Genomic DNA, 27,010 nt, shown 5'->3' on the forward strand with positions numbered 1-27,010 from the left:
TGCGTCTTTTATCTCCTCGTTTCGGGGGGAAATGGGTTTCCATAGTTTTACCTCATGTGCCAGGACACAGATTTAAAAAAAAAAAAAAAAAAAAGAAATAAAAATAAAAAGGTCCAGGCTACATTCACACAAACAGCATTTTGGAATTATTGTGGTGGCAAAAAAAAAAAATACATTTCTCCATAAAAACTTATTAACATTCATTTTAAATGACAGCATTTTGGATATTGTGTTCACTGGAAGAAGTTTAGCCCTGTGCTTCTAGATTTAAAAAGTCAGTCCACACGAAATCTGGTTCACACTCCTATCCAACGAGTTGAATGCTTTGACTTTGCAGGTTGCCGTGAGTTCAGCTGTATGGGTCATAACGTGTCCGTTCTGTGTCATATAAAACAGGCGGAGTGGGTCAAACTGCTTTTAACAGCTGCTAAGTCTACCAGAGTTGGGTTAGATTGAGGCTACATTTACATCGCCACGTTTTGGTTTAAAAACAAAACATCTTTTGCTACGTGTCCCCCTCTCATTCCCCCTGCTCTGGTGTCTCCCCCTCTCGAAAATGAGCCTACTTCTCTCTTGATTTATTACCTCAGTAAACATTTTCATAATGAGTTTATGGTCTCAATCGCTAGTTTCAAGTCTTCTTCAACACAGCATGATGTTCATTTAGTAAATGATGCTCCCGTTTATTTTAAAACAGACGATAAAGCAGGGGATGCTTTAGGACCTGTCAGTCAGGACAGAGGCTTAGCGATGCTAACCATGCTAACACTGGGGACATTAAAATAGACCTCAGCTTGTTTTTGGGTGTTGTCCGTGTTTTTATCTTAAACTTTGACCCTTTGAAGTGTTTTCACTTCAGCAAAGTTAATTTAGTCGCCTAAAAAATGTCTTCTTCAGCGTTCTGCCAACCAAGCTAACTAGCTAGCTACAACTAGCGTTAGCTGGTAACTTGAGGGAAAGTTTGCAGATTTTCTGTTCTGCTGTACGTGCAGATGAACGGCTCCAGTACCCGGAGGTCTGCGTTTACTCGCCAGTAAATCTCCGCTGGATGATTCCCTTCAGAAGGGTTGAAAATCAGCAACTTTCCCTCTTTAGCATTTAGCACAGCACCATTGCAACCATAAATAACACCGGCACAGATGCTACGTCCACTAATCTTACAGTCAATGCATTAGAACTGTAAAATTGTGACTTACTATAAGTTTTAAGATAGCGCCTTCACTCCCCTGTCAAACCCATGTGTGGATACTTTTCCAGTCCAATTAAAAACACATAAATTAATGAGCTGTAGGCTCCACTGTACAGGAGCCGGATCAAACATCACGTAAGGTGCTAAAGGGTATTTTTGAACATAAGTGGGTCATTGTGAAAATGTAACACGACTGTTGCGTCTGTTCCACAAAATGCATCACTCATATATTCACACTTTCCAACGAGCAAAACGTATCAATTATGAATCTATAAAACTATAATTCTAAGTTACAAGATGTGACGTGACGGGGAAGACAAGCAGAAAACATTCAGCTCACAGTCTTTGGTTAAGGTCAGAAGCCCTAGAAGCAGCACTTTAGAGACGCCTCATTGTGAGCTCTTGTGGGAAACAATGAGAAAACATTTGGACAGAATCCCTGAAGAGCATCAAGTGACCACTTAATGCAATGTTTGAGTTGAGAAGTCAACGTAAAAAGGGGAACATGTGGAGTGGATGTTCTGGTTTTTGGAAGGAGAAGAGCCCTTGGTACTGTAGGTCCAACCGACTGACTGGTGCTGGTTTATAGAGCAGGAATGTAATGGATGCTGGTATCAGGAGTGAAGACATCGCACTGCATCCACTGGTGGGAAAAAAAAGCAAGTGGAGAGAATCCCAATCACTTTAAACCCCAGTTCAGTCTTCATGTGTGCGCAGGAAAGTAGAGAGGTACCCTCGGAAGCATCAGATAAAAGTGAAGACCTGCAGAAATGAAGGCAGCGGTTCCTGGAAAAAGCAAACGGATGAAATTGAGCCCCTTTATTATTCGTCCTGTGTGACAAGGATCCTCCTCGTCACTCGGGTAACGCAGGGAACAAACAAAGAGTTCTCCTTTCAGAGCTGAGTTTCCTCAGACAACATGGGGGTTTTGGACGACTCTTTCAGGTTTCATGGTGGTGTTGTCGGGTCCGAGAGAAGCTCATCTCTTCCCTGACTTCATGTAGGACGGTATCGCTCCCCGAGCGGTCAGGCCCTCGAAGCGTTTGTAGGTGTAGTTGATGAAGACCCAGTCCTTGTTCTTCAGGTCGGCCTCGGTCTGGTTGGACACCGGGGCGACTGGAGGAGAAGAAGAAAATGAAGAGGAGGGGTTTTTAATTATTTCACACATCAAACGCAAAACATGGAATGTGTTGAACAGAGATAGGCAGCGTACCCGTCGGTGTGAGGATATCCGAATCAGGGAATTCGTCAAAGTTTGAGGTGTCGTCGATGCTTTTGATCTCGATGGGAATGGCAGCAGGTCTCTCTCTGGAGAGCAGATCAGGAGTTAGAGAACTGATTTTTAAAACAGGTACAAAGAACAGTTCATCTGGGGAGGGGGATGCAAAGCTAAGAGTAGAGATGGTCCGATACCATTTTTTCCTTCTCGATACCGATTCCAATACCTGAACGGGCCAGTATACTACTATCCCTGTATGGATGATATGATGTATAACAGCTGTATACTACTATCCCTGTATGGATGATATGATGTATAACAGCTGTATACTACTATTCCTGTATGGATGATATGATGTATAACAGCTGTATACTACTATCCCTGTATGGATGATATGATGTATAACAGCTGTATACTACTATCCCTGTATGGATGATATGATGTATAACAGCTGTATACTACTATCCCTGTATGGATGATATGATGTATAACAGCTGTATACTACTATCCCTGTATGGATGATATGATGTATAACAGCTGTATACTACTATCCCTGTATAGATGATATGATGTATAACAGCTGTATACTACTATCCCTGTATGGATGATATGATGTATAACAGCTGTATACTACTATCCCTGTATGGATGATATGATGTATAACAGCTGTATACTACTATCCCTGTATGGATGATATGATGTATAACAGCTGTATACTACTATCCCTGTATGGATGATATGATGTATAACAGCTGTATACTACTATCCCTGTATAGATGATATGATGTATAACAGCTGTATACTACTATCCCTGTATGGATGATATGATGTATAACAGCTGTATACTACTATCCCTGTATGGATGATATGATGTATAACAGCTGTATACTACTATTCCTGTATGGATGTGATATTATTTTTACCAGTTTTGTTGTCGGTCTGGCTCAGGTTAAACTCTTTGTGAAACATGAACGCCCCAGAACTTTCTTTTATTCTGCAGTTTGACAGTCAGTTATAACGGAAAAAGAACATAAATAAAACTATAACGTAGATTTTCCTACGGGCTTTATTACGTGGTATCGGATCGGTGCATTAACTCCAGTACTTCCCGATACGATACCAGCGTTTTAGGCAGTATCGGAGCCGATAACAGCTCTAGCTAAAAGTGCTGCATTTCTTACCGTATTGACCCAAACATAAGATGAGTGAGGTCGTCCTATATACGGGCTCTAGACTTTAGACTCTAGATGTTATTTCGTTAAACAAATACATACATTTGTTCAGTGTCTGCATATCACAGAGAAGATACTATGAAAAATTACAGTCCGTGCCCTTATCCCTTCCCCAAACCTCATTTAACAGCCGGTACTTTAACACGCACACGCAGACTAGAGTTTAAAAAAGGAGAAAAAAGTGCTCAGTCAGGATAAATAGCAACAAGTAAAGTTTTTGAATTTGTTGTTGCAGCCAGTAACCGAGTAGCCATGGGAGTCAGTTTGGTTTGAAATGTGCTGGGGACAGAGACTCATTCGGAAGTGCGTTTTCAGAAGTGCTGGGAACAATGACGCATTCTTTTCTTTTTTCTCTCTTTCACGCAGGTCATGTTTTCAAAGACGCTGTCCTGTAGCTTACTAATGTAAATGAATAAAAATGTAGGCCTATACAAAAACGTGATGATGTCCGACACGTTTTATGAAGAAGAAAGCATTGTTTTCAAAAAGCATTAATACATATGACCCACTATGTTCTGCTTCATGTATCCATGTACCATGTTGACAATGTGGCATGACCTGACATCAGACTCAGAGAGAGGAGCTGCGCAGGATAAAAACTTCTGGAGTAGCCTACTTTTGGGACACTGACTAACTGAGGAAAGAGTTGCTTCTGGGGTTTCAATCAAATACAATCCTCTTGAATGGAGAGAATGATTCCTACAGATCAGGGGAAGTTTCAGTTCAACTTCAATAATAAAAAAAAACATTTCAAAAACGTAATCTGACAATCCTTGAGGAAGACAAACACACGGCAAAAGTCCCCGGCTCCTTGGAGATGTGTAGGAAAAAAACGTTTATCCGAAGTTAGAGCGCAAGTGAGCGGTGTGGAAGTGCGAGCAGGCGGCTGAGCCTACGCACCGTCCCGTGGAATCACGGTGCAGACGCTTCAGTCATATTGTGCAGCACAATATCTGTAGTTCTGCACTACGACACGGCTGTCTGTGCCTGCCCTGCAGGGATAGAGATTTTTGTGGATTTGTTGGCATCTGTCGCTCAAGAATTATACTGTATGTGTTACTTTTTTTTTTTTAACTAAATTGAGCTCAAGGTTTTCAAAAAAAGTGGTGGGTACAAAATGACTCATGACGAAATCTGAAAGGTACGCACCGTCCCCACCAAAATCGACGCCTATGCGAGTAGCGAATCCATTTTTTTAAGGTTTAAACAGGACATAATGTCCCTCAACCACTGAGTGTGGGTGGGCGGATCAGCAGCCTTCCATCCGTGGTCTAGACTTTTAAACACCAATATACATTCTCACGTGTGCTGCCCCCTAGTCTTTCTCAGGTGCTCCTGGTTTGACTGTTAAGGCTCTGACACGCCAACCCGAAGGCCGACCGACGGCAGAAAAAGCAGTCGGACTGATCAGACTTGAGCGTACGTTCTGCGCGTGCGCGAGACGTAATACGTCTCCATAACAGCAGGCGGCGCTAATCTGTATTGTCGCCCAAAAAATGAAAACTGGAAATGACGAACGCGTCACGTGGGTCTGGCTTCTCCCGAATTTTAAAGCCTACAATAATGGCGGCTCGTACGGAATACGATCTCGTATTTTACAAAGATAGTTCAATATATTGATCAAAATAATCGTGATTATCATTTTGGCCATAATCGTGCAGCCCTATTTTAAATGTCTCACTGTAATAACTATCCTTAAACACAGACAGGTGATAACTTTCCCCACCTGATATGGTCGTAGTCCACGCCCTCAAAGAAAGGATTGGACTTGATCTCCTCGACCCCCGCAGCACCGATCCTGTGCTCCTCCTCGCAGCAGAACCTGCTCACAACACGCTTCACTTAATATCATACACATTCAACAACTCAATACAAAACATTTTAGGTGCTCTCAAGTCCAGTTCAGACCAAAGATTCACGATGAGACGAAACTATTTTAGAACGTTGCAGGAAAGGTTTCAGCAGTCTGAAGCGGCCCGACTCAGCTGGTGGAGTCTCCAGAGGCTGGTTTTAGACCGTAAGAGACATCTCCTGTTTCAACAGCCAATAGAGAAGTCAGCTGGTCAAGTCAGCTACAAACTACAGAAATAAATGATCCATTATCTGTTTTATTTCTATGTTACAAACTGTAAACTGGTGGAAACGGCAGAGTTTCAGACAGAGGCTCAACGTATGTTGGGGAGCGAGCTAGAGAGTGACTGACGAGAAGGAGCGGCGTTAAAACAAAGCAGTGAATCACATAAATAAAATGTTTGCGCCGATTCACAGATATGAAAGTGTACTCAGTTGCTTTCAGTATTCTGCTAAAATACGACAAATTGCTTGTTGAAATTAAAACAAATAAAAGGAAAATTGAACATTGAATTGAATATAAAAAGGCACCACTAAAAAACAAGAATGAGAGTTATATTTTAAAGTCTAGTTTTCTACTATTTTCTTTCAACTAACAAAATCTCTGAGTGTCTTTCGTGATATGTTGCAGCCTTTCGCGATGTGTTTATTGCGCAAGTTGAGACAGCGATGAGGATAAAAAAACGATATGTTGTGCAGCCCTTGTAGCAAGTACCTTACTATCACTAACGTTATCCACACTCATATTTAGACGGAAAGAATGATAGCCTATATCCAGCTGCTAAAAAGTCTGAAAGTCAGAAGTACGGAAGAATGGAAGTACAAAGAGTCGTTGTTATGGAGATGATACACCGTCTCGTCTCATTGGTCTGAACTGGCAGCGTTCAGAGCGCTGCAGATCGGCGCTTCGCAAGTAGTTGAAAGTTTCCACTCATCTTGTCGCAAATCTTCCATCTGAACTGGGCTTTAGATATATTTGACGTGTTCAAAATAAAAAATAAATGCATCCTTTATCAATTTACAAAACAAGTGATTGTGATGAAAGACGAAGAGAGGTTTTCCTGCCTGAGGATCAGATCTTTGGCCTTCTCTGATATAGGCACTTCTGGAGGAAAGGTCAGCGTCTCTCGCCAGTTCATCACCTTCCTGTACGTCTCCTGAGGCGTCTCGGAGCAGAACGGAGGGTAACCTGCAGACAGCGAGGGGAACAAAAAGATCAACCATCTTTTTAAACCACATCTGGCCATTTAGGTAAATAAGGTGAAAACTGTTCCATCGTAGGGGTGTAACGGTACATCAGTCTCGGTTTTGGGGTCAATGTGGATTCAGTACAACGGGGAAAATAAACAAAGTGCCGAAAATAACTTGTTTTCCATTTTTATGTTTATTAAGTATTAACATTCAACGGTGGCTCATTGTCTATAACAAAGATCCTTTTTACTAAAGATAGCATTTCAAGCAGCGTCAATGATATGAAACGCTACACACTTCCTGTCTCCTAAAGGGGCGTGGCCTCGTTTGAATGTGTCGTGAACGTTGTGTGGATGAATGAAAAGTTATATTTTAATAACATATTACTATGTTCTTTTGCTACCGTTAGATATTTACACTGATAAAAGACATTAAGCTAGTCTGGCTATCACCAGACAGACCGAGCTCAATCTTTTAAGATTGAACATTAGTCTGGGGAGTCTGCTCTGTGTTTTCTACTGCACAAGAGGCGGGATCAACGGGCGTAGTTCAAATGACTCTGTACGCAATTGGATAGTCCTTCAACCAATCAGACCAGCGATCCAGGTGACGTAGCAGCGACAGCGGCATCAACGGGTTGCTGCGCTTCGGTGGCCGCCATGTTGAATGTAAACAAAAAGCTGCTTGGTCGCTTCTCTATTGTCATCGTGTAAAACCCGCCAATAGCGCGCGCCAGGTGGATAAGCCATTATGATTGGTTCTCGCAAATTTGTAACAGAAGCAGGACAGAATAATGTACAGGTTTCCAGCCTGAGCTGCAGGGAGAAATCAAATCACCAGCAGATCGGGCTGGTTTACCCAGTCTAACATTAACCCTGTGTTATCCTTCGGGTCCCGAGAGGTCACAGCGGCTCAGAGGTGGGTTCTGTTAGGGCGTTCGCGAACGTTAGCCGATGTTGGCTTCTCTGTGTTGCCAGATCTCGCAAGAGTTTGTTCCTGAGACAGAAACAGGTCGGGAACTAGAGGTGTTGAAATGAATCAAATAATCGACGCATTGAATCGTGGACGATGCTGCATCGATAATCGGCCGGGCCATAATCGATTATTTCTGTTTACAATTTAATGCAGGCCTAACAACCTTTCTGTTTACATATTCTGGTATGATTTGCACATTCAGGAATAGAGGTCGACCGATATGGGTTTTCTCTGGCTGATGCCAATCTTTAAAAATCAGGGTCAGCCGATATTTGGCCGATGTATGCTTGTTTTTAAACCTCTATTTGAAAGATAAAATGTAACACTAATATACACAGAATTTCTCAACAAAAACATTTATTGAACACTTCACCAATCTACACTTGTATACTTCAATTAAAAATGTATAATGTAAAAACATACTGTATATTGTATAAATAATGTATGAAAAATATATTAAATAAACGAAACAGGTTAGCTCCGTTAGCGGTTAGCTCCAGTTAGCTCCGTTATAGGAGTGGATTAGACTGCCACTGACAGGGGTAACAACCAGACTCTGATAAATGACATTCGGGGAGCTTCCACAGCGCTGTGGCCGCGATGTTTTGTACGGTTTTATTAGTACAGTTAATCCCAAGGCAAGAACACCAGCAACATGCTACTGCTAACGGTAGCGTCTGAGCCTGAAGTGACTGCGCGAGACACACAGCAAGACTTCACGAGGGGAGGGGCTGGAGGCAGTTGGTCTGGGTGCCTGCAGATGCGCCTGCCTATTAATGCCGATTATGTTAAAAAATGCCAAAAATCGGCCGATTAATCGGTCGACCTCTATTCAGGAAGTGCCATGTGCTCAGTGCTGTAGTTTTATGTATCCAATTTATTTAGTATTAGAGCGCTGCAGAATGTTTTGTTTTTGAAGCTTGAAAAGCTATGAAAGGCTTTATAGAAAAATTTATTTGACCCATCGTGATATCGAATCGAAAGATCAGTGAAGAGTCCTGATGTGTCTGTCTGAAAATAGCATGTTAGTGTCAGAATGTTCTGGAGAGATGTGGCTTGTGAGAAATAGGTCCAATATTTACTTTGCTGACTACGGGGCGAAAGAATCGCTCATAATCTGTTTTCACATTCACTTCTCCCGTTGGAATCACTCATACAACATCAGGTCTCCTAAAGAGGGCGTGGCAGTGGACAACAATGTGACACAGATACAGGAAGTTACTCTGAGTTGGGGCGTCTCTGTTCTAAACCGTCTCTGATATGTTTGGGTTACAGGGCGTACCAAACCTATGCCGCATGCCGATCCTAACGCCCTGTACCGAAACGCTTGGGGACGAATACACGTACCGTTACAGCCCTATTCCATTGTGCCGTCGAGTCATTACCTATCAGCATCTCATACATGATGACACCAAGGCTCCACCAATCGCAGAGCTTGTTGTATCCATTTTGCATGAAGACCTCTGGAGCGATGTAGTCTGGGGTTCCCACTGTAGAGAAAGCCTGTCGGAGAAGAGGAGCAGGGAGGGAACAACAGAAAGCTTTAATGTTAAAGATTAAAAGGCCCCTAAAACCTTATTTTTTTTTTTTAATACACGTCTGACTATGAGCAGTGAGGATTTACATGAACCCACTGTTTTCTGCAACAGTTTGGGTTTTAAGGCTCCGACACACCAACCCGACGGCCGACCGTCAAAAAAAAAAGTGCCTCAGAACACACCGAAGCGACGCCGACTTGAGCGTACGTTCTGCGTGTGCGCGAGACGTAATACATCTCCATAACAGCAGGTGGCACTAATCTGTATTGGCACTTGAGTCTGACTGCCCGCCTTCTGATTAAACGTGTCAAATCGGCCCAAATGAAGGCCGACGGCTCCTCTGACTGACGACGGCACAGAACGCACCGAACAGACTCGAGTCAACGACCTCACCTGACTGTCAATAATCGGGTTGGTGTGTCAGAGAGAGATATCTGGATTTGAGTCTCTCTGTGCTCTGTTCGACCCTTCTTTCGAGACAAAAGGCACTTTTACCTTTATCTATAAACAATATGACTCCAGACATGACACTTGGCATATCTTAGAAGCTGTGAAGCACACTGTGGAAGTGTCAATAAACTGAGTCATTTGTGGGGCTGGATATGTTCAGTGATATTGCATAGAAAGGGTTTCTGCAGGTTTCACCAAGTCAAATTTAAGACTTTTTAAAGACCCTTTTAAGACCTAAATGAATGAAATTGAAGTCCTATATCACGACATTAAAGTACAACGAAATGCAGAGTCACAAAAGTACTTTCAAAGTTAATAAACTTATTAAAATTGAATAAACGCGAAACAGAGAAAAAATAACCTGTAAATATATAGCATGTTATTTGGATGAGCGACAGAAAGAACTACAACGCCACAGAATAAAACTAAACCTCTCAGTGAGCATCAGAGGTAGCGTTACATGGACGTAGGGAAATTAAAACTGGTTTAAAACATTTAAGACCTAGAACACAACACCTGTGAAACCTGTGAGACTAAAAGACTTTTTAAGGCCTTGTTTTAGACTTTTTTAAACCCCGCGGAAACCCCGATGTATGATAGTTTTGGTATCAGTTCCAAAGGTTAAGAGTAAAAACTTGCAATGTTGACATGCTCCTTTTAAAGTTGTGCTGTATTCATTCAAGTTTCATGCACAATAAAAAAGCTCCAAAAGGCTGTAATCACGTCTCTGTTCGGACTTACCAGCTGCCTCCGGTTCCTCTTCCAGGTCTCTGCTTTCCTCTTGGAGTTCATGTTCTGAAAGGCTGTGGAGACAGGACCGCTCAGTATTAAAGCAAGCTGGGAACCCCACAATCTCTCATACAGGCTGATATGTGCTGCATCTTCAATTAAATTCAGTTTATTTAAGAAGGGGACAGTGCAAATTAATAAAACACATGATTATAAGTGGGTTCAAAATGCCACAATTAGCCAAAAGGCTATTTTTCTGTATCTGTAGTCCCCTGTAATCTTAACAAGTGTGGAATCATTCCTGATATATTAAGAAAACAGTTTTACAGAGATTAAATATGGTCAAATTCTTCAGTTTTATATGTACTAGGGCTGACAATCGATTAAAATATTTAATCGCGATTAATCGCATGATTGTCCATAGTTTGGTTTTCACACCGACAGCCTTTAGTTCGGTTGAATCGAACTAGAGGTCGTTTGCCCCGCTGGTGCGGTTCGTTACAGCAGGTGAGAACGCGGCAATCGAACTCGGGTGCGCACCAAAAGCGGCCCAAACAAGCGTCATTCGCTCTCCGTGGTCAAACCAGCTGCCGATAAAACTGGAGACAGACACCGGCAGAGCGAAGTCTCGGTGACTAAAGCAGACGTAGTCACGTCTCTTGCGAAACAGTGTCTGATAAATGTAATGAAATGAGCTGGTTTGACCACTAGACCAGAACACAGGACCTTCTTCCTGTATTTACTTTCTTGCTCCCGCCCCCAGACATATCCGACCAATAAGAGGGCTGGACGTTCTTGCCTGATTTGTAATGACGCATTTTGGTACGCTTGGATTTTTCCAGGTGTGAAACCAAACCAAACCGACCGAGGGCAAATCGCTCCAAGTTTACTAACTCACCAACTGATTCAGACCAAAGCAAACGAACTACAGGTGTGAAAACGCCCTTAATTGCAAATTAAACGCACATCTTTCATCGGTTCTAAATGTAAATTAAAAGGGATATTTTTCAAGTTTGTAACCCTCTTCTCAACATGGGAGCGTATAAATATGCTTGCTCTATGCAAATGTTTATTATTATTATTGCAACAATCCAAAGAAATGACAAATACTGTCTAGAATATTCTCCAGAATAACCTCAAAGGTACCGTATGCTCAAAAGATGTGCTGGAAGCATAATATGGGAAACTCAAGCCAATCAGGCAACAACAGATGACTTGAGAGTAACATTACTTGGTAAAAACAAACAAACGTTCTTCCTAATTCTCACAAACACACAGTACAATGTAGTGAAATTGCATTTCTGCAATGTAACCCATAAGTATATTAGGAGCAGTGTGTTGCTCAGGGACACTTTGACATGTTGCCACAAACAATTTATCACACGGCGTGGTTCGGACTGGCCAATCAAGGCATTCTCCGGTCTACTATTTCTGTATAATAGACCGTTGCCATGGACAAAGTTCTGATCATAGATTGGTGACTGGTGGACAATTTTAAATAAATAAAATCATTTAAAAAAAATCTATATATTTGTGCTCATACGGAGCCCATACCGCTGATCAGCGGATCAAAGAGAGAGAGAGGGTGGAGGAAATGGGGAATGCTAACAGCGCTAATGGCTACACTGCTAACAGAGCATCCATTAGCTCCATGGTTAGCTCACTCACGGGGCGACCTGGCATTCGCCGGAGAGCCGTGGTCATCAGCTGTAAAGTTAAACGTCCCCACCGGGACGCAAGCGGGTAACCTCTGTATGAGTAGCCATGTGATAAGCCGTTACGTGTTACGGAATAAGGGAGGGGAGTAGCAGTGTAACAAACTGTGTAATAAGCCATGTGATAAGCCGTTACGTGTTACGGAATAAGGGAGGGGAGTAGCAGTGTAATAAGCTGTGTGATAAGCCGTGTGATAAGCCGTTACGTGTTACAGAATAAGGGAGGGGAGTAGCAGTGTAATAAGCCGTGTAATAAGCCGTAGATGTCAAGTACGTGTTACAGAATAAGGGATGGAGCAGCAGTGTAACAAACTGTGTAATAAGCCATGTGATAAGCCGTTACGTGTTACGGAATAAGGGAGGGGAGTAGCAGTGTAATAAGCTGTGTGATAAGCGGGGTAATGTAGAGCAACCAGCGAGCCGGAAATTACTGTGACTAGAACCCTGACAGGATGATGCAGGACCCCGACACAAACTGCTGCATTGCTTCCCGATTTCCCGAACCATGAAGCGGCCCGAAGCCCAAATCACAGAACGCGTCAAAACAATTAGTGGCGTTAAAAGGAATTTGTGTTAAATTTGTAATTATCGTTCATTATTCATTTTAACCAGCCCTAGAATTTATATACAAAAATAACAGATTGGAGTCATAAAACATGAACACATGCAAGCTACAGTTGAAATAAAAGGAAGGGGTTGCCTGACTTTGCTTACTGAGGTCACTGGGCAGGCTGTGGTTCAGGTTCTTGTAGAACTCAGTGCGGTGAGCCCTCTTCAGCCCCGTGCACAGACCAAAGTCAGACAGCTTCACATGACCCTGAAAACACAAAACACACACTATTAGAACTACTGAAGTCTGCAGCACACGGTGAGCGCCTCAATGTCATCAGTCTCCAGCTGGGCACATTATGGACATCATAAAAGAGCAAATTAAAAGTATAGTGGGTTCAGTGTATGCTACAGATGCAAACTGGGGAGGGCAAGAAGAGGGGCTGTGCCTAGCGTCTGTGTAGCTTAGACTAGAGCAGTGGTTCTCAAATGGGGGTACGTGTACCCCTAGGGGTACTTTGGAGGACTGCAGGGGGTACGTGAGATATTTAACACATTGTTTAATAGTTACAAGGCTGTTGTCCAGAACATAGTTCCTCTTTATGTAGACTTTTTTTTCCTACCAAAAAAGTGACATTTGGATCGCCTTCTTTGGACCTAATCTCACCTTCCTTCTACTTTTTACAAGTTTCTCACTTTTTTCGAAGTTATGTCAGTGTTTTTGAAGTTTTTGATACTATTTTCGACCTATTCTTGCCTTCCTTCCTTCCTTCTTTTTTCCAAGGTTTTGTCTTTTTTTTTACAGTTTTTGTCTCCTTTTCTCATCAGCATCTAAATGTTCTCCAGGTCCAAGGCTGTTGTTAAGTAAATCTATCGCTGACAGCGCTGTACTGTTCCTCTTTAAAGAGACTTTTCTTTCTACCAAAAATGATTCACGCTGGTCAGGGGGTACTTGGCTTAAAGAAACAATTCAAAAGGGGTCCATTATTGAAAAAAGTGTGAGAACCACTGGTCTGGAGTAACAACCAGGTAACCAGGCAAATGGACATTGAAAAAGCAAGTTTTTCATCCAGGACACGGAAGTCATACGCCCGCAAAAAAATTATGTTTTTGAGCGATCTCTGCCGTGTTACTCCCAAGGTTATTACAGTTTTGCACTTTTCATTAGTTTTTATTTTTTATTTCGTTTTGACTTTTTGTTTTCAAATTCAGTTTAGTTTTAATTAGTTTTTAAAGCGGGTTTGCTAGTTTACTTTATTTTTTATTTTTTGATAAATGCTTAGTTTTAGTTTAGTTTTTATTAGTTTTAGTGCCCGAAATGTCTCACGATTGACAAGGGTCCCGGCCTGAGGACATCTACAGGCCAATATTTACTTTTGGTCATAGCGCCCCCCACGCTGGCAGCAGGAAATGCGCCCTATATGACAAACATCATCCGATTTACATGAAACTTAGAATTTGTGGTCGACATGCGATACTGAGCCGCCCCCTATACTTTAACCACGCCCACTTACTCAGGCCACGCTGTTGTGTAATAATAACTCAACAAAAACATCATACAATGTTAGAAATATGTATTCACAATATATTCAACAATAACACCTGTACATACAATGTAGCCTACATATTTACATATCATAAATATGTAAACAGTCTACACAAGACGCAGTAAGTGCAAAATGTGTAAGTGACGTGTTCCAGGAAAAAAACCTAAATAGCAACAGACTAAAGACGACATGAACAGGTGTTTTCAACTTTGGTTTGAGTAAAGTGGTGAACTTTTTGAAGTCAATCGAGTCACACAGTTGTGTAGACATCCCAGTATCAATCCACATATTAACCCCTGCTTCCTACTGCTTTTGGTGTTCCTGTGTATTTACTAACCAGCAGCTATCAGGTCGCCGGTGAAAGCCCTCCTGTAGTGTTCTCTGTCCTGCTGTTGTCTCTGTCATGCTGCCTGGCCCTGTACCCATACATCCCCGTGCCCTGTACCCATACATCCCCGTGCCCTGTACCCATACATCCCCGTGCCCTGTACCCATACATCCCCGTGCCCGTAACGTTATGGGGTTAGCTTCTGTTTCGGGGAAAGGGGGCTTTGCGGGGAAAGGTAAGCTAGGTTAGCGTCCTAGCTTGTGTGCTCGTCTTCAAATGGGATTTTTCCCTGTAATAAATTGACCACATATTTTACCACCTTCCACTGCAAGGCGCTTTATCTGACACAGTTATAATCAAATAGGACTTCCGCTTTCTTCCGACTTTTGGTACCGCTATGATGCCAGGCGAGAGGCACGGAGCCATGGACATGTTGTGTTCAATTTGACGTGAAATGTCAGAATTTCTGGGTTCCCAGTCGGAAACTATACATGTCTACGGGAAATGTCATGGTCGGAGAGATATAACGTTATTTGCTCTATGAAAGATCGACAAAGACGAAAACTAAGGAAATTTACGCGATTATTTTATTTTAGTTAGTTTTGCAAACAGACATTACAGTTTTAGTTTAGTTATCGTGTTTTTGTAATGCCTTGTTTTTATTTTTATTTCAGTTAACGACAATGTTTTTTCCCACCTAGTTTTCGTTATTTTGTTTGTTTTCGGTAACGATTATAACCTTGGTTACTCCGTCCTGTTTTCTCCCTTTCATTCCAAACCACACAGCTGATAACCTGCAGGTGGAGGCGGTGGAGACAGGCTCGAACATGCTGGCTGTGGACTTGTGTTAGTCTCGGTAGCGGTTTCAGGAAAGTGGCTGCATGTGTCCGACAATGCCCAGAACATTAACCGGTACAAGCCTACAGCTGTCCGAGGACAGGGAGTGCGCAAAGCGTGTCAGAGCCTCCCGGACGGTGAACTGAGACTCTGTTACCTGCTTGTCGGTTATTTAATTTCATTGTGCTTTCTTTTGGAAGGCTGGCTGCCAAAAATCGCGAAAAAAAGCGAATTAATTAGCCTGAGGTAAACGCTAGCTATCAGAAAACAGAAGTCACGTGGTGGCTGGCGTCTTGTGTGTGTGCCAGTGTTTGTTTGTGTGCGTGTGTGTTTGTGTGCGTGTCGGCCCGCCCCCGCGAAGCTCCGACCTGCAGACAGCAGAGGAGCAGAAGGAAGTAGCTGCACCTTCACCAAAATGAAAACAGAACTATTTTGGTACAAACATTTACTCGCCATGTGGCAGATAGCCACATAGATATAGATAGATATAATTTATTAATTATATATTATTATTTAAATGGAATATTTCGTGTTTAATAAATAATTGTTTAACCATGACTCACCCTGGAGTCGAGCAGCAAGTTGTCGGGTTTGATGTCTCTGTGAATGAAGCCCAGCTGGTGGATGGAGTCGATGGCCAGCACCGTCTCAGCTATGTAGAACTGAGTCGCCTCTTCTGTTAGAGTGTCCTTCTTCATCAGCAGGGTCATCATGTCTCCTGGGACACAACAGCAGAGACCACAGTCACACTAGCACTTATGTTGTAGCGATGGACAACAAGCATTTCTGACAGTCTGCTCCGGGGGTTTAACTTTCTGACCGGTCAGGAACAGGTCCCCCAAGAATTGTGACAGGCTTTGAAGCAAATTAAACTTCTGTGTCCGTCACGTGATGCCCTCTGGCCCAAAAAGACTTTAAAGGGTAACTACCGTTTTTTTTTCAACCTGGACCCTATTTTCCTATGTTTTTGTGTCTAAGCTTGTCCAGCTTGTATTTACCTTCACAAAAGTGCTCGTTTTGCCGCTGACAGGCAGGGAAAATGTTGTCACATAGAATAATAATAGATAAATACAAGCTGGACAATTGTCCTATTAACTTACATTGTAGCTTGTTTCTCTGCTGCCGAATGCAGCGATCTCGCTTAATACTGGACCAATGTCAAAGATTGTTGTTCCCATCAGTCACTTAGACACAGAAACATAGGAAAATATGGGTTGAAAAAAACGTTTTTTTACCCTTTAACCCAAATACGTACATGGTGAAAGGGACGTCTGTGAAATCAGTGGATACATTTTTTTCAAGCGTCACAACCCCGCGGAATGACTTGTTTCACTATCAGACTTTGATCAATTCTGTCTGCTAACATTTGGAAAGTGCTGCACGTTAAAATCATCTAATCCCCATTCAAGTTAGCGCAGCGCTAAACAGGAAGTAGCCGGCTCGGCCGGTGGAGGTCTCTAGCGCGCCTGCTCTATGGGCTGCACAATGTGGAAGCAGAGCGGAAGATCCGGGTAATTTTTTGGCTCCATGTCGGTTTCATGCTCAAGTCTCTGAGTCTGCATCATTTTGCATTCAGAGCTTCTCTACTTTGGACCTTGTTGTATGAAGTTTTTAAAGCCAAATCTTCTGATGAATGGCACAGCAACTGCTGGTGCAGTCAACATGTTTGGTGTCCTCTCTCATGTGTGGCTGCGCGCAGCAGATACGTTACGTATTACATAGGTAGGTTATAGGTTACGCGGGGGGAAATAACATTCAGCTCAACAGACGTGTTTTAAAAATAAACAGTGCCGCATTTCGAGTCTCAAGTCAAGTCTGAAGTGACTGTGTGAGCGACTTAAGTGCGACTCAAGTCCGAGTTTCAAACTCGAGTCCCCATCTCTGGCAGAACACCAGTGTTAGCCAAAGGTTAGCTGGCTTGGGAGGCGTTCTGGTCTCCCTGCAGTACTGTTTTGTAGGGTTAAGGGCTCATACCTCCAGGCAGGAACTCCATGATGAGGTAAAGGTTCATCTTATCCTGGAAGCTGTAGAACATTTTGACCACCCACAGACTATCTGCTTCTACCAGGATGTCCCGCTCAGCACGGATATGACCAACCTAACAAACAGACAGGGACACACACGAGTTAAAAGATGTCCCAACTGATCTCCAACAGCAGCAATTCAGTGTGTAATTTTCTGTCTCACCTGTTCTTTCTCCAGCATGTCAGCTTTTCGGAGGATCTTCATGGCATAGACGTGACCCGTGTCTTTCTTCTGCACCAGACGAACCTGGAGGCAAACACAGCAATGCTCACACCAACCTGACAGAGACAAAGACCAACCTTTTTCTGCACGGCCCCCTTTTTGCAAGTACAAATATTTGCAAATTTGGTAGGTGTAGTGTTTGGTGTGGTTTCATCGTCTTTCAACGTTTACCTGGCAGTCCTGTCACAAGCTTTGCTAGCAGTGCAGCAGAACCATGCTATATTTATTGATATGTAGCGTTGCCCCCCACTCCCCACCCACCCCCTCCGTTATAACGCCGGCACAGTTTGGGAACCACTGGTCTAATCTAATAAGAAAAAAGATTACATGTGTGTTTCAACTGATACAGGGTGGATTTCAGACAAAAGGATGTTTGAAAGAGCAGACAGAGAAAGAATTGTTTGATCACAGTGACGATATCAGTGAGGCACCGCTCTCTCTCACATGTGAGGCTAAAAAATAAACAGTATGCTGTGAGAATTACTTGCTACTGTTCACATTATGTCTCCAGACTTGTGATACGTGGATATGCACACACACACACACACCTGTGTGCCATTGTGACCCAGATGTTTTTGAAGCTATGTTGACTGCTTGGGTTCTCAATGGCACACAAGAATGTTTTAAGCGTTTATGTAAAAGGTTGTTACCTCTCCGAAAGCTCCTCGACCAATCACCTTCAGGGACTCAAAGTCCTCCAGACCCAGTCGAGTACGTTTCAGACGCAGAAACTCTGTCTCTTTCCTGGCATGCTGAGAACGCCGGATACGTTTCTGCAGAGCACAAACATCACTTTGAAATACACCATAGTGTGATGCACACTCGCTATTTAACATCATTCATAACTGCACATCTTCAAAGCAATAAATACGATTCATTATTATACAGGCCCTCCAGGAAGAGGGAGATCTTGTGATTGCAGTGCAATGGCTGTTGGTTTTACCCCCCAAAAAATGGATAAATTGAAAGATTGCAAATTTCCCAATGACTAATGTTTCCAAAGTAAAGAAATCATATCAGAATACAGTTACAAGCCCAGGTCAAACTAAATCACTGCTCTCAACAGTCTGTTATGTTATTGCCTCTGGGATTGTAATTAACCAGTTGTCTTCTCAGTAGGGATGTGAATCTTCTTCGGATCGATTTGATATCACGATGCGTCACCGCCTCAATATTATTATATATTGCTACACATGGTTTTCAACGACAATTTCAAGCAGTCACATATATATGAACTCCCCTTTTTATTGTATCTGCTCTTAAAAAAGACTGAATGTAGCTGAGTCTAAACACAACAAAAAAAACCCGAAAGAAGTAGAGACCGGAAAATCAGCAAGCAACATCAGCAGGCAGTAATCGATAATGGTCTGACACTGCATCGATGCAGAATCATCCAGCTCTGCATCGATGCAATGATTCAACACCCCTACTTCTCAGGCTACTTCCAGGGTGCGTTTTGCCCCCAACAAACCCCCCCGTACAATAAATCGTATGCACCCAATTCTCAAAGAAAAGAAGGATGAAATCAGGGCTGCTCAATTATGATAAATATAAAGATAGATAGATATATATATATATATATATATATATCGGAATACCAATTATTTTGGTCAATATTGAAATCACAGTTATTAAAAAGGTGCTCTAAGCAAAGTCACGCGTTTTTTAGGCTACAACATTTTTTGTCACATACAGCAAACATCTCCTCACTATCTGCTAGCTGCCTGTCCACTGAACACACTGTAAAAAAACATCTCCTCACTATCTGCTAGCTGCCTGTCCCGTGAACACATTGTAAAAAAACATCTCCTCACTATCTGCTAGCTGCCTGTCCACTGAACACACTAAAAAACGCGGTCTCTGTAGACAACCCAGGTTCCACAAACAGTAACAAAAACAAACTGCGCCAACCTGCACCACCAAACATAACAAACAGTGTTCCAGCCAATAACCAACAAGAAGGATTTGGGGGTGGGGGTTGGGGGGTTAGTGCGCGTGCACATGAAGGGGGGTGCGGGGAGTGGAGGAGAGAGAAGCGTGAAGAGGGAAGTTAGCTAGAGGAGAGCTGTCCTAGACAACGAGCTAGCCTCCGTTGTCGTTATACTTCGAACGTCAACATGAAGTGACGTCACCCAACATCGCTTAGAGCACCTTTAACACGATTACTCCGTGTACTGGAGCCACAGAGGAAAGCCAAACACCGTTAATGCAAACACACTGCCATGACACAGAGCTGGATTTAAATCAGCCAAATAGCTCTTAAAATTGGCAACTAACTACCGTATTTTCCGGACTATAAGTTACACTTTTTTTCATACTTTGGCTGGTCCTGTGACTTATAGTCAGGTGCGACTTATATATCAAAATATATATAATTTAACATGTTTTTAAATGTTATTTCATGCTGAAAACATTACCGTCTACAGCCGCGAGAGGCTGGAGAAAAAGGTTAGTGTTACTGCAATGAAGAAAACAAAGAAAGCTAGTCGCGCTGAAATCCAGATGGCCAGAGCTGGAGGAAGGAGTCCACAGATGGGTGCTTGAACAACGTGCTGCTGGGAGAGGCTCGTCAACAGTGCTGTTACGTTACGTTAACATAGTGACACCTACCGTATTCAGCCCCTTGTTCTGGGGGCTGTTGGGTAGTTTAATAACTGTTAATGTGTTACGTTAACATAGCGGACACCTACCGTATTCAGCCCCTTGTTCTGGGGGCTGTTGGGTAGTTTAATAACTGTTAATGTGTTACGTTAACATAGCGGACACCTACCGTATTCAGCCCCTTGTTCTGGCTGCTGTTGTAGAGTTTAATAACTTGCCTTTCCAGATTAAATGTCTGTTCTTGGTCTTGGATTTTGTGAAATAAATTTCTAAATAAATGCGACTTATATATGTTTTTTTTCCTCTTCATGGCGCATTTTTTGACTGATGCGACTTATATTCCGGAGCCACTTATAGTCCGGAAAATACGGTACTTTCTTGGCAAATGTAAAATAGTAAGGCTGGATTAAAATAATCCATTCTCCAATTCAAACCGATCTTTGTTTGAGAGATATGATATCAGTTAATAAATTCTCAAAATCAATCTTTTAATGTATGCGTTTTCAACCCCTTTTTGGGTTCAATTAACCTGGTACATTATAAAAACGTTTTGAGGGTTGCTTGTACGGCTGCACGATATGAGGAAAATACATAAACACTTCATTCAGAATGGTTAGACACATATATCGCACCCCTCTGCGATTTTGATATTGCACTAGTCCATATTGCGATTTGGATAAAATGGCGATTAACTGTGCAGCCCTAGCTTGTACAATGTACAGCAGAAGTTCTCAAGCTAAATTGGTAATGCAACTGAAATGTCCCTAACGTCAATAATATCAAATCATAAATGTATTTGAATCGGGACCTTGTGAATCAAATTGATTCAGGAAATCATTGCCAATACCCAGCCCTTCAGGCTACATTTTTGCGGACAATCTAAATGCTCACAGTTCACCCGAAGAAAATAAACATAAAGCACTGTATAGCAGTGTTCCAGCAGATCTGAAAATCCTACATTATAACATGGACTGAGCACAGCTTCAGGTGATTTCTCCCGTACAGCCACAAAGCATGCTGCACGTGTGTGTTTGCCACTCACCTCTTCATCTGCCAAGCCCTCCTGATCCATCACTTTCTCCAGCTTCTGCTGCCTGGAGAGACACAAAGTAGTGAATACAAATCCCATCATATCAGTTACAGTTACCGCTGGTCAGACCTTTTTTTGGTTCATAATATAGTACCAGAATAAAAACATATGTCGGACATTACTAAAGACATTCCTGTAATCGTACATTGCAACGTGTGCTGTGATGTATTATTATCAGCTGGAGCGTTCAGTGCATGTTTGACGTCGTTGTTTGCAGAACGTTATTGTTCAGCAGTGTGGATGCTCACATCATTGATTTTACATAATTGATTTAGTGAGTTGCATGTCCTTGTTTCTATTCCAGTCCTTTACACGTTTTGCACTGTCGGTGCATTGTGTTCTAAATTTTATTGTGTATTTATTTTGTGTAATCTCGGCTACATTGAAAACGAGGGCTTGCCCACAATAGTACCTCCGAAAACTAAATAAAGGTCATCATCATCAGAGTGAAATCTGTTTAAAAAAAACAACTCTCTACTAAACCAACCACAATGATGACATGTTACAAAAGGAAGCGGTCTTGCCTCAACTTAATTTAGACATAAGCTACATCCCCGATAAAAATCAAATAAAATGTAAATGTTTATATATGTGTGTGTGTGTGCGCGCTTGTGTATGAACTTATGAGCAGAAGCAGATTCCTGTATCAGTTTCCCTGTGAATACTTAAATTGTTGAATTTTTTATGGAATTACAAGATCATGGCCCTAAATAAACATCTGTGTGCAGAGCAAAGCACAACTGCAAAAGGAAACCACTGTGCAGCCACAGAATAACTTGTGTAGATCTGAAACTTACCTCATCTCTCTCTCTTCGTGCTGGGCGATGAGGTTACTGTAGAAGTTCTCCAGGGTCACTTTGGCCATAGTGACCCGCTCCTTGGTGTGGTTACTCATGGAGGAGCACGAGCTCGGGCCAGTCATTGCCATGCTTTACCTGGAACGACACACGGACAAAGTTAGCAGTGAGAACGGAGCGTGTCCACGGTAAAATGTCTCACTGTTGTACTAAATGCTTAGCCTAGTAATCTAGACACACCCTAGCGGCAGTAAATGTAGTTTACAGCCAGGGTCGTATAGCATTGGCTTGCGAGCTGGAAAAACCAAACTCTAGTCAGGCCAATCACATCGTGTATAGAGTCGGTGGGCGGGGCTTAACACAATGACAGCAGAGTGGCGACGGTTCCGCGTGAATTCCCTGCTACTTGAGAACAAAGAAGATGGCTGCTGCTGCTGGCGAACAGCGGTCTTCTGGAAGACTTGGAGAGACTTCTTTGAGAAAAGAACAAAGAACGGCACTGAAGTCATTCTTAAAAAAGGAAGATGTGTTCAGAGTGTTCACCCGCCCCTCGGATTGAGTCCTGCCAATGGGGAGTTCCCAGACCCAACATCTGGATGTGGGTCTGGCTTGTCAGGCTACTGAATTCTTGCTCTTGGGGAAATTATTGGAAATGTTGGGTTTTTGTAAATTACAGTGTGGGGTCTAGACCTACTCTATCTGTAAAGTGCCTTGAGATAACTCTTGTTATGATGTTGGAAATATACTGTACATCCATTTAAGATGCTGCCACACAGCTAAGAGAAAAACACTGCACCACTGATGAATAATGCTGACCTTACACCACTGACGGCTTTTCAAGCGATCCCACTGTCGCAGACAAATTTCCAATATGGGAATGAAATCCTGAGAGTCTTGCCAGAGTCGGGGAGTTCCCGTCGTCTCAATAGTTTGGTGTAAGGTGGTCATAAAATTCAGTCCAAGTCTTGGGCGATTTTAGACCATTTTTAGGGGGGCTTAAATGTCATCTCACCCCCCCTAAAAAATTTTAAATCAATTTTAGTGCTTCACGTGAGAGCTTGTGAACATGTCTGTTAGTGACAGAGGACAAACAATGACAGGTTCAAAGGGCTTGAAACAGGTTTAATATCCTGTGTCGCTACGCACCTGTAACCCGGTCAAGGAAAGGGTTAACAGAAACGTAGTGTTGGCCAATCAGAATCGAAAAACACTTTTGCAAGGCACTGTATCCATGTCACATTCTCATTAGGGGCTGAGCCCCCCTAAAGGTCTGATCCTAGAATCGACCCTGGTCCCAGTCAGTCTTTTTCCCGTCTGGACGTTCCGACAAAAAGTTTTAAGTCTTGAGGGTGAAGTTAAATCATGTCAACCAATCAACCAATGGGTGCTCTCCCTCCAGCACCAAACAGGAAGCAGCAAACGGCTAGAGCCAGTGTTGTTTATGGTTGCTTTGGCACCGCGCTAAGCTAAACGCTAAAGAGGGAAAGGTGCCAATTTTTAATCCTTCTGAAGCGAGTCAATCAACGGAGATTTACACGGACCTCTGGGTACGGCCGCCATTTATCTGCATGTACGGCAGAACAGAAAATCTGCAAACTTTCCCTTTAAAAAGGTCCCATGACATGGTGCTCTTTGGATGCTTTTATATAGACCTTAGTGGTCCCCTAATACTGTATCTGAAGTCTCTTTTATATAGACCTTAGTGGTCCCCTAATACTGTATCTGAAGTCTCTTTTATATAGACCTTAGTGGTCCCCTAATACTGTATCTGAAGTCTCTTTTATATAGACCTTAGTGGTCCCCTAATACTGTATCTGAAGTCTCTTTTATATAGACCTTAGTGGTCCCCTAATACTGTATCTGAAGTCTCTTTTATATAGACCTTGGTGCAGAATTTTAGCCACTAGAGCCAGTCCCACAATGAGCTTTCCTGAGTATGTGCCATTTCTGTGTCTGTAGCTATTGAGGAGGAGAGGGGGGAAGGGGGCAAGGTGGAGAGTAGGGGTGTGGCCTTGACCAACTGCCATGCTTCGCTCGTTTGAAAGCCATGATGTCTCTCTCTTTCTCATGGGTGGGCAAAGCAGAGAAAGGGGAGGTAACCTTTCCCCTTATGACGTCATAAGGAGAAGATTCCAGATCGGCCCATCTGAGCTTTCATTTTCTCAAAGGCAGAGCAGGATACCCAGGGCTCGGTTTACACCTATCACCATTTCTAGCCACTGGGGGACCATAGGCAGGCTGGGGGAGCTCATATTAATGTTAAAAAACCTCAAAGTGAAAATTTCATGCCATGGGACCTTTAAGTTACCAGCTAACGCTAGCGGTAGCTAGCTAGCTAGCTTGGTTAATTATTTCAAAACAAATCTAGTTGTAGTTCAGTTTTCTGTCCCAGAGGAGAGGAGAAACTAGAACATATTCACATTCAACAAGCTGACGTCAGAGAAGTTTTACTTTTCTTTCTTAAAATGTACTCAAACCGATTATTTGATTATCAAGATAGTTAATTAGGATTAAATGCACGTTTTAACAACAATGTAAATCGGTCACTGTCTTATCATCCCTTATTCACACAGAAAATGAAATCAGTTTAATGAGCCAGGATCTATGCCATCATCAAATTTCATCTTTTTATATCTCTATTAAGCTTCATCTAGAAACATATTCAAACTCAGCTTATCTCAAAACCCCATGTTTCTCTAAGAGACATTAGTGCTTGCACAAATCAGATTTCGTCATTATTTCTTCATAACTGCACAATGTTATCAACATTTCTCTGCTCACACAGCAGAGCAAGGCCGCTTTCCTTCCTCTTTTTCTGGGTCAACAGTCACCTCATTTCATAGTTGATCATTGTTGTCAATGTTTAAGTGCTCAGTTCGGTTAGTGTTGTAATATCTAACCCTCACTGTGTACTCTGCTGCTGCGTTAAGCTCTCTATTATCCCATCCCACCTTATGTCTACAATAAACTAGAAGACTCCGAAAAGACTAAAGTCTGACACCATCTCACATCTAAAGACAATCTGTCATAAAGTCACTGAGTTTTTGGGGATCTTGCAGGGTCACCATTTGGATGAGAGGCTGGCTGCTGAAAATAAGACGCTTCGGCGCTTGTATTTTCCTTTGGCGCTGGCTAAAACCTCTTTGGGGGCGCCAACACTTTCTCAATGCAGGAAAAACCCTGGTCTATTTAAAATGCTGCCACACAGCTAAGAGAAAAACACTGCACCACTGACGAATAATGCCAACCATACACCAAAACGGCTGTTATGTGTTTGATTTGGTCAGCCCAAAACAACAGCCTTTACTGGCCCAAAATCAGTCTGGGAATGACAGTAAACTGCACTGTAAAAGTAGCCGTTTTAATTAGAGAAAGTCAATGGTTATGCAAAATCTAATACTGATCACATACAGTAGGTGTAGATTTCAGGGGGATGCATGGGTTATGTCATCCCCAATATTTAGAATATTTTTCTCCGTGAAATGAGGCTGCCTTCAAGTGCATCAGTGGGTAGAGCAGGCGCACATAAACAGAGGTTTATGCCTCGACGCAGAGGTCCAGGGTTTGAGTCCGACCTGTGACAATTTCCTGCATGTCTTCCCCCTCTCTCTCCCCTTTCTCACCTAGCTGTCCTGCCCATTAAAAAGGTGGAAATGCCCCCAAAAAAGAACTATAAACGATCTGACAGAATCTGTTATCTGACAGTATGTTTCTACATACATGTAGATTTTAACTTTAGAGCTTCTGGCTTTAATACGGTCTCATTCTCAACAAGTATTGTTGTTGAGATGTACGTTTCCCTAAAAAAACATCCTGAAGCATGTGTGATGTTTTGATTATGCAAGAGAACAATACAGGAGAATAATTAATAATAATAATAATATTAATAATTAACGACATTTGCACCATAAATTGCTGCAGAAATGACACAAATTGCTGGATAAAAAAAATCACCAGAATGCAGGAAACTAAGTGTTTCAATATTGACACAAAAACTACGCCCTTAACTGACGATAAAAGAATAAAAAGTATTTAGAGCTACGAGTAATATCGCGAGAGCTCATCGTGTCAAAAACAAACAAGACAGACAGTGTTGGAGGTTATTTACAAAACGGGAATGATTAAGTTTGGCTGGTTTTTTCCAGCTCCTGTCCGATACAGACTGGCCAGTTGGATAGTGTCAACAACACGTAGCTACCAAAAGTGGTTAGTTTCGGTTGCACCGAGACGTTAGCCATAGTGCCATAAACGAACGTTGACGTTACCGAAAGAGTAACGTAAGGAAAGCAATTTACCTCGACACTTAACGTACTGTTGCGTAACATTGGTTACATTTTTGTTCATAATATAAAGTCCGCGTAGTTTCCGTTAATCCATAGCATTACAAATAAATGCTTTAACGTTAACCTGCTAACATTAGTTAGCTAGCTAGTTAGCTATTAAAGTTCTTAGCTGCATCAAGTCAGGCAGAGAAAGTATGAATAACACCGGATATTTCCTTCAAAGTATAACTGTCAGGTTTATAGGAAATACTGTTTCCTCGCATATTTGTTATTCTGAGTTTTATTTTGAAAGCCTTACCAGAAACTTACGATATCCGTTTTCACGAATTTGACAACTTGAAGTTACCCAAAACGAAAAGCTAAGGAAAAGTTAGCTAGTAAACGTTAGCTACTTATCTGCTAAAGTCCTTTGTTTGAGTCCTTTGTTTTTTAATAAAACATCACAAAACAGAGCACGTTAACCGTCCATTTAGTACGATAATTAACTAAAGAAAAAGTGCAACATACTGCCTTCTAGTCCTTTCATTCTGTGTTTTAATAGTTGGTCTTTGTTCACTTACCTTGGTCGAAGGTGCGGTGTCTGCCGTATCTTCCTCTGCTTCGCCGAGGGTTGCGTCACCATCTGCTTGAACTCAGCGCGAC

At 42.3% G+C, this 27,010-nt stretch overlaps 1 protein-coding gene across 2 annotated transcripts; it reads right to left on the minus strand.

Annotated features, from left to right (window-relative positions):
* On the minus strand, window positions 1-27,010 carry LOC144520463 (serine/threonine-protein kinase 38). Of its 2 annotated transcripts, none has more exons than XM_078254191.1 (14): window positions 26,929-27,010; window positions 22,086-22,223; window positions 21,241-21,292; window positions 18,248-18,370; window positions 17,538-17,621; window positions 17,325-17,448; window positions 15,914-16,068; window positions 12,804-12,906; window positions 10,387-10,448; window positions 9,043-9,160; window positions 6,557-6,680; window positions 5,367-5,462; window positions 2,403-2,497; window positions 1-2,305 (listed from the first exon to the last, which is right to left on the minus strand). In XM_078254191.1, exons 2-14 carry the CDS (start codon window positions 22,214-22,216, stop codon window positions 2,169-2,171), a joined length of 1,404 nt encoding a protein of 467 aa, XP_078110317.1. In that variant the 5' UTR covers window positions 22,217-22,223; window positions 26,929-27,010; the 3' UTR covers window positions 1-2,168. The 2 variants fall into 2 exon arrangements, with proteins under 2 accessions (XP_078110317.1, XP_078110316.1); XM_078254190.1 differs by having other exon boundaries at window positions 12,795-12,906.

Source organism: Sander vitreus, chromosome 7 (genome assembly GCF_031162955.1).
Source record: "Sander vitreus isolate 19-12246 chromosome 7, sanVit1, whole genome shotgun sequence".
NCBI lineage: Eukaryota > Metazoa > Chordata > Actinopteri > Perciformes > Percidae > Sander > Sander vitreus.

What these genes read in the sequence shown, in the direction of transcription:
- LOC144520463 (XM_078254190.1), bottom strand. Translation starts at nt 22,216, where the DNA reads ATGGCAATGACTGGCCCGAGCTCGTGCTCCTCCATGAGTAACCACACC. An exon ending in AGAGGAACCGGAGGCAGCTG is followed by an intron (nt 9,161 to 10,386) that starts GTAAGTCCGAAC and finishes CTTCTCCGACAG; the next exon opens with GCTTTCTCTACAGTGGGAAC. An exon ending in GGATATCCTCACACCGACGG is followed by an intron (nt 2,306 to 2,402) that starts GTACGCTGCCTA and finishes CTTCTCCTCCAG; the next exon opens with TCGCCCCGGTGTCCAACCAG.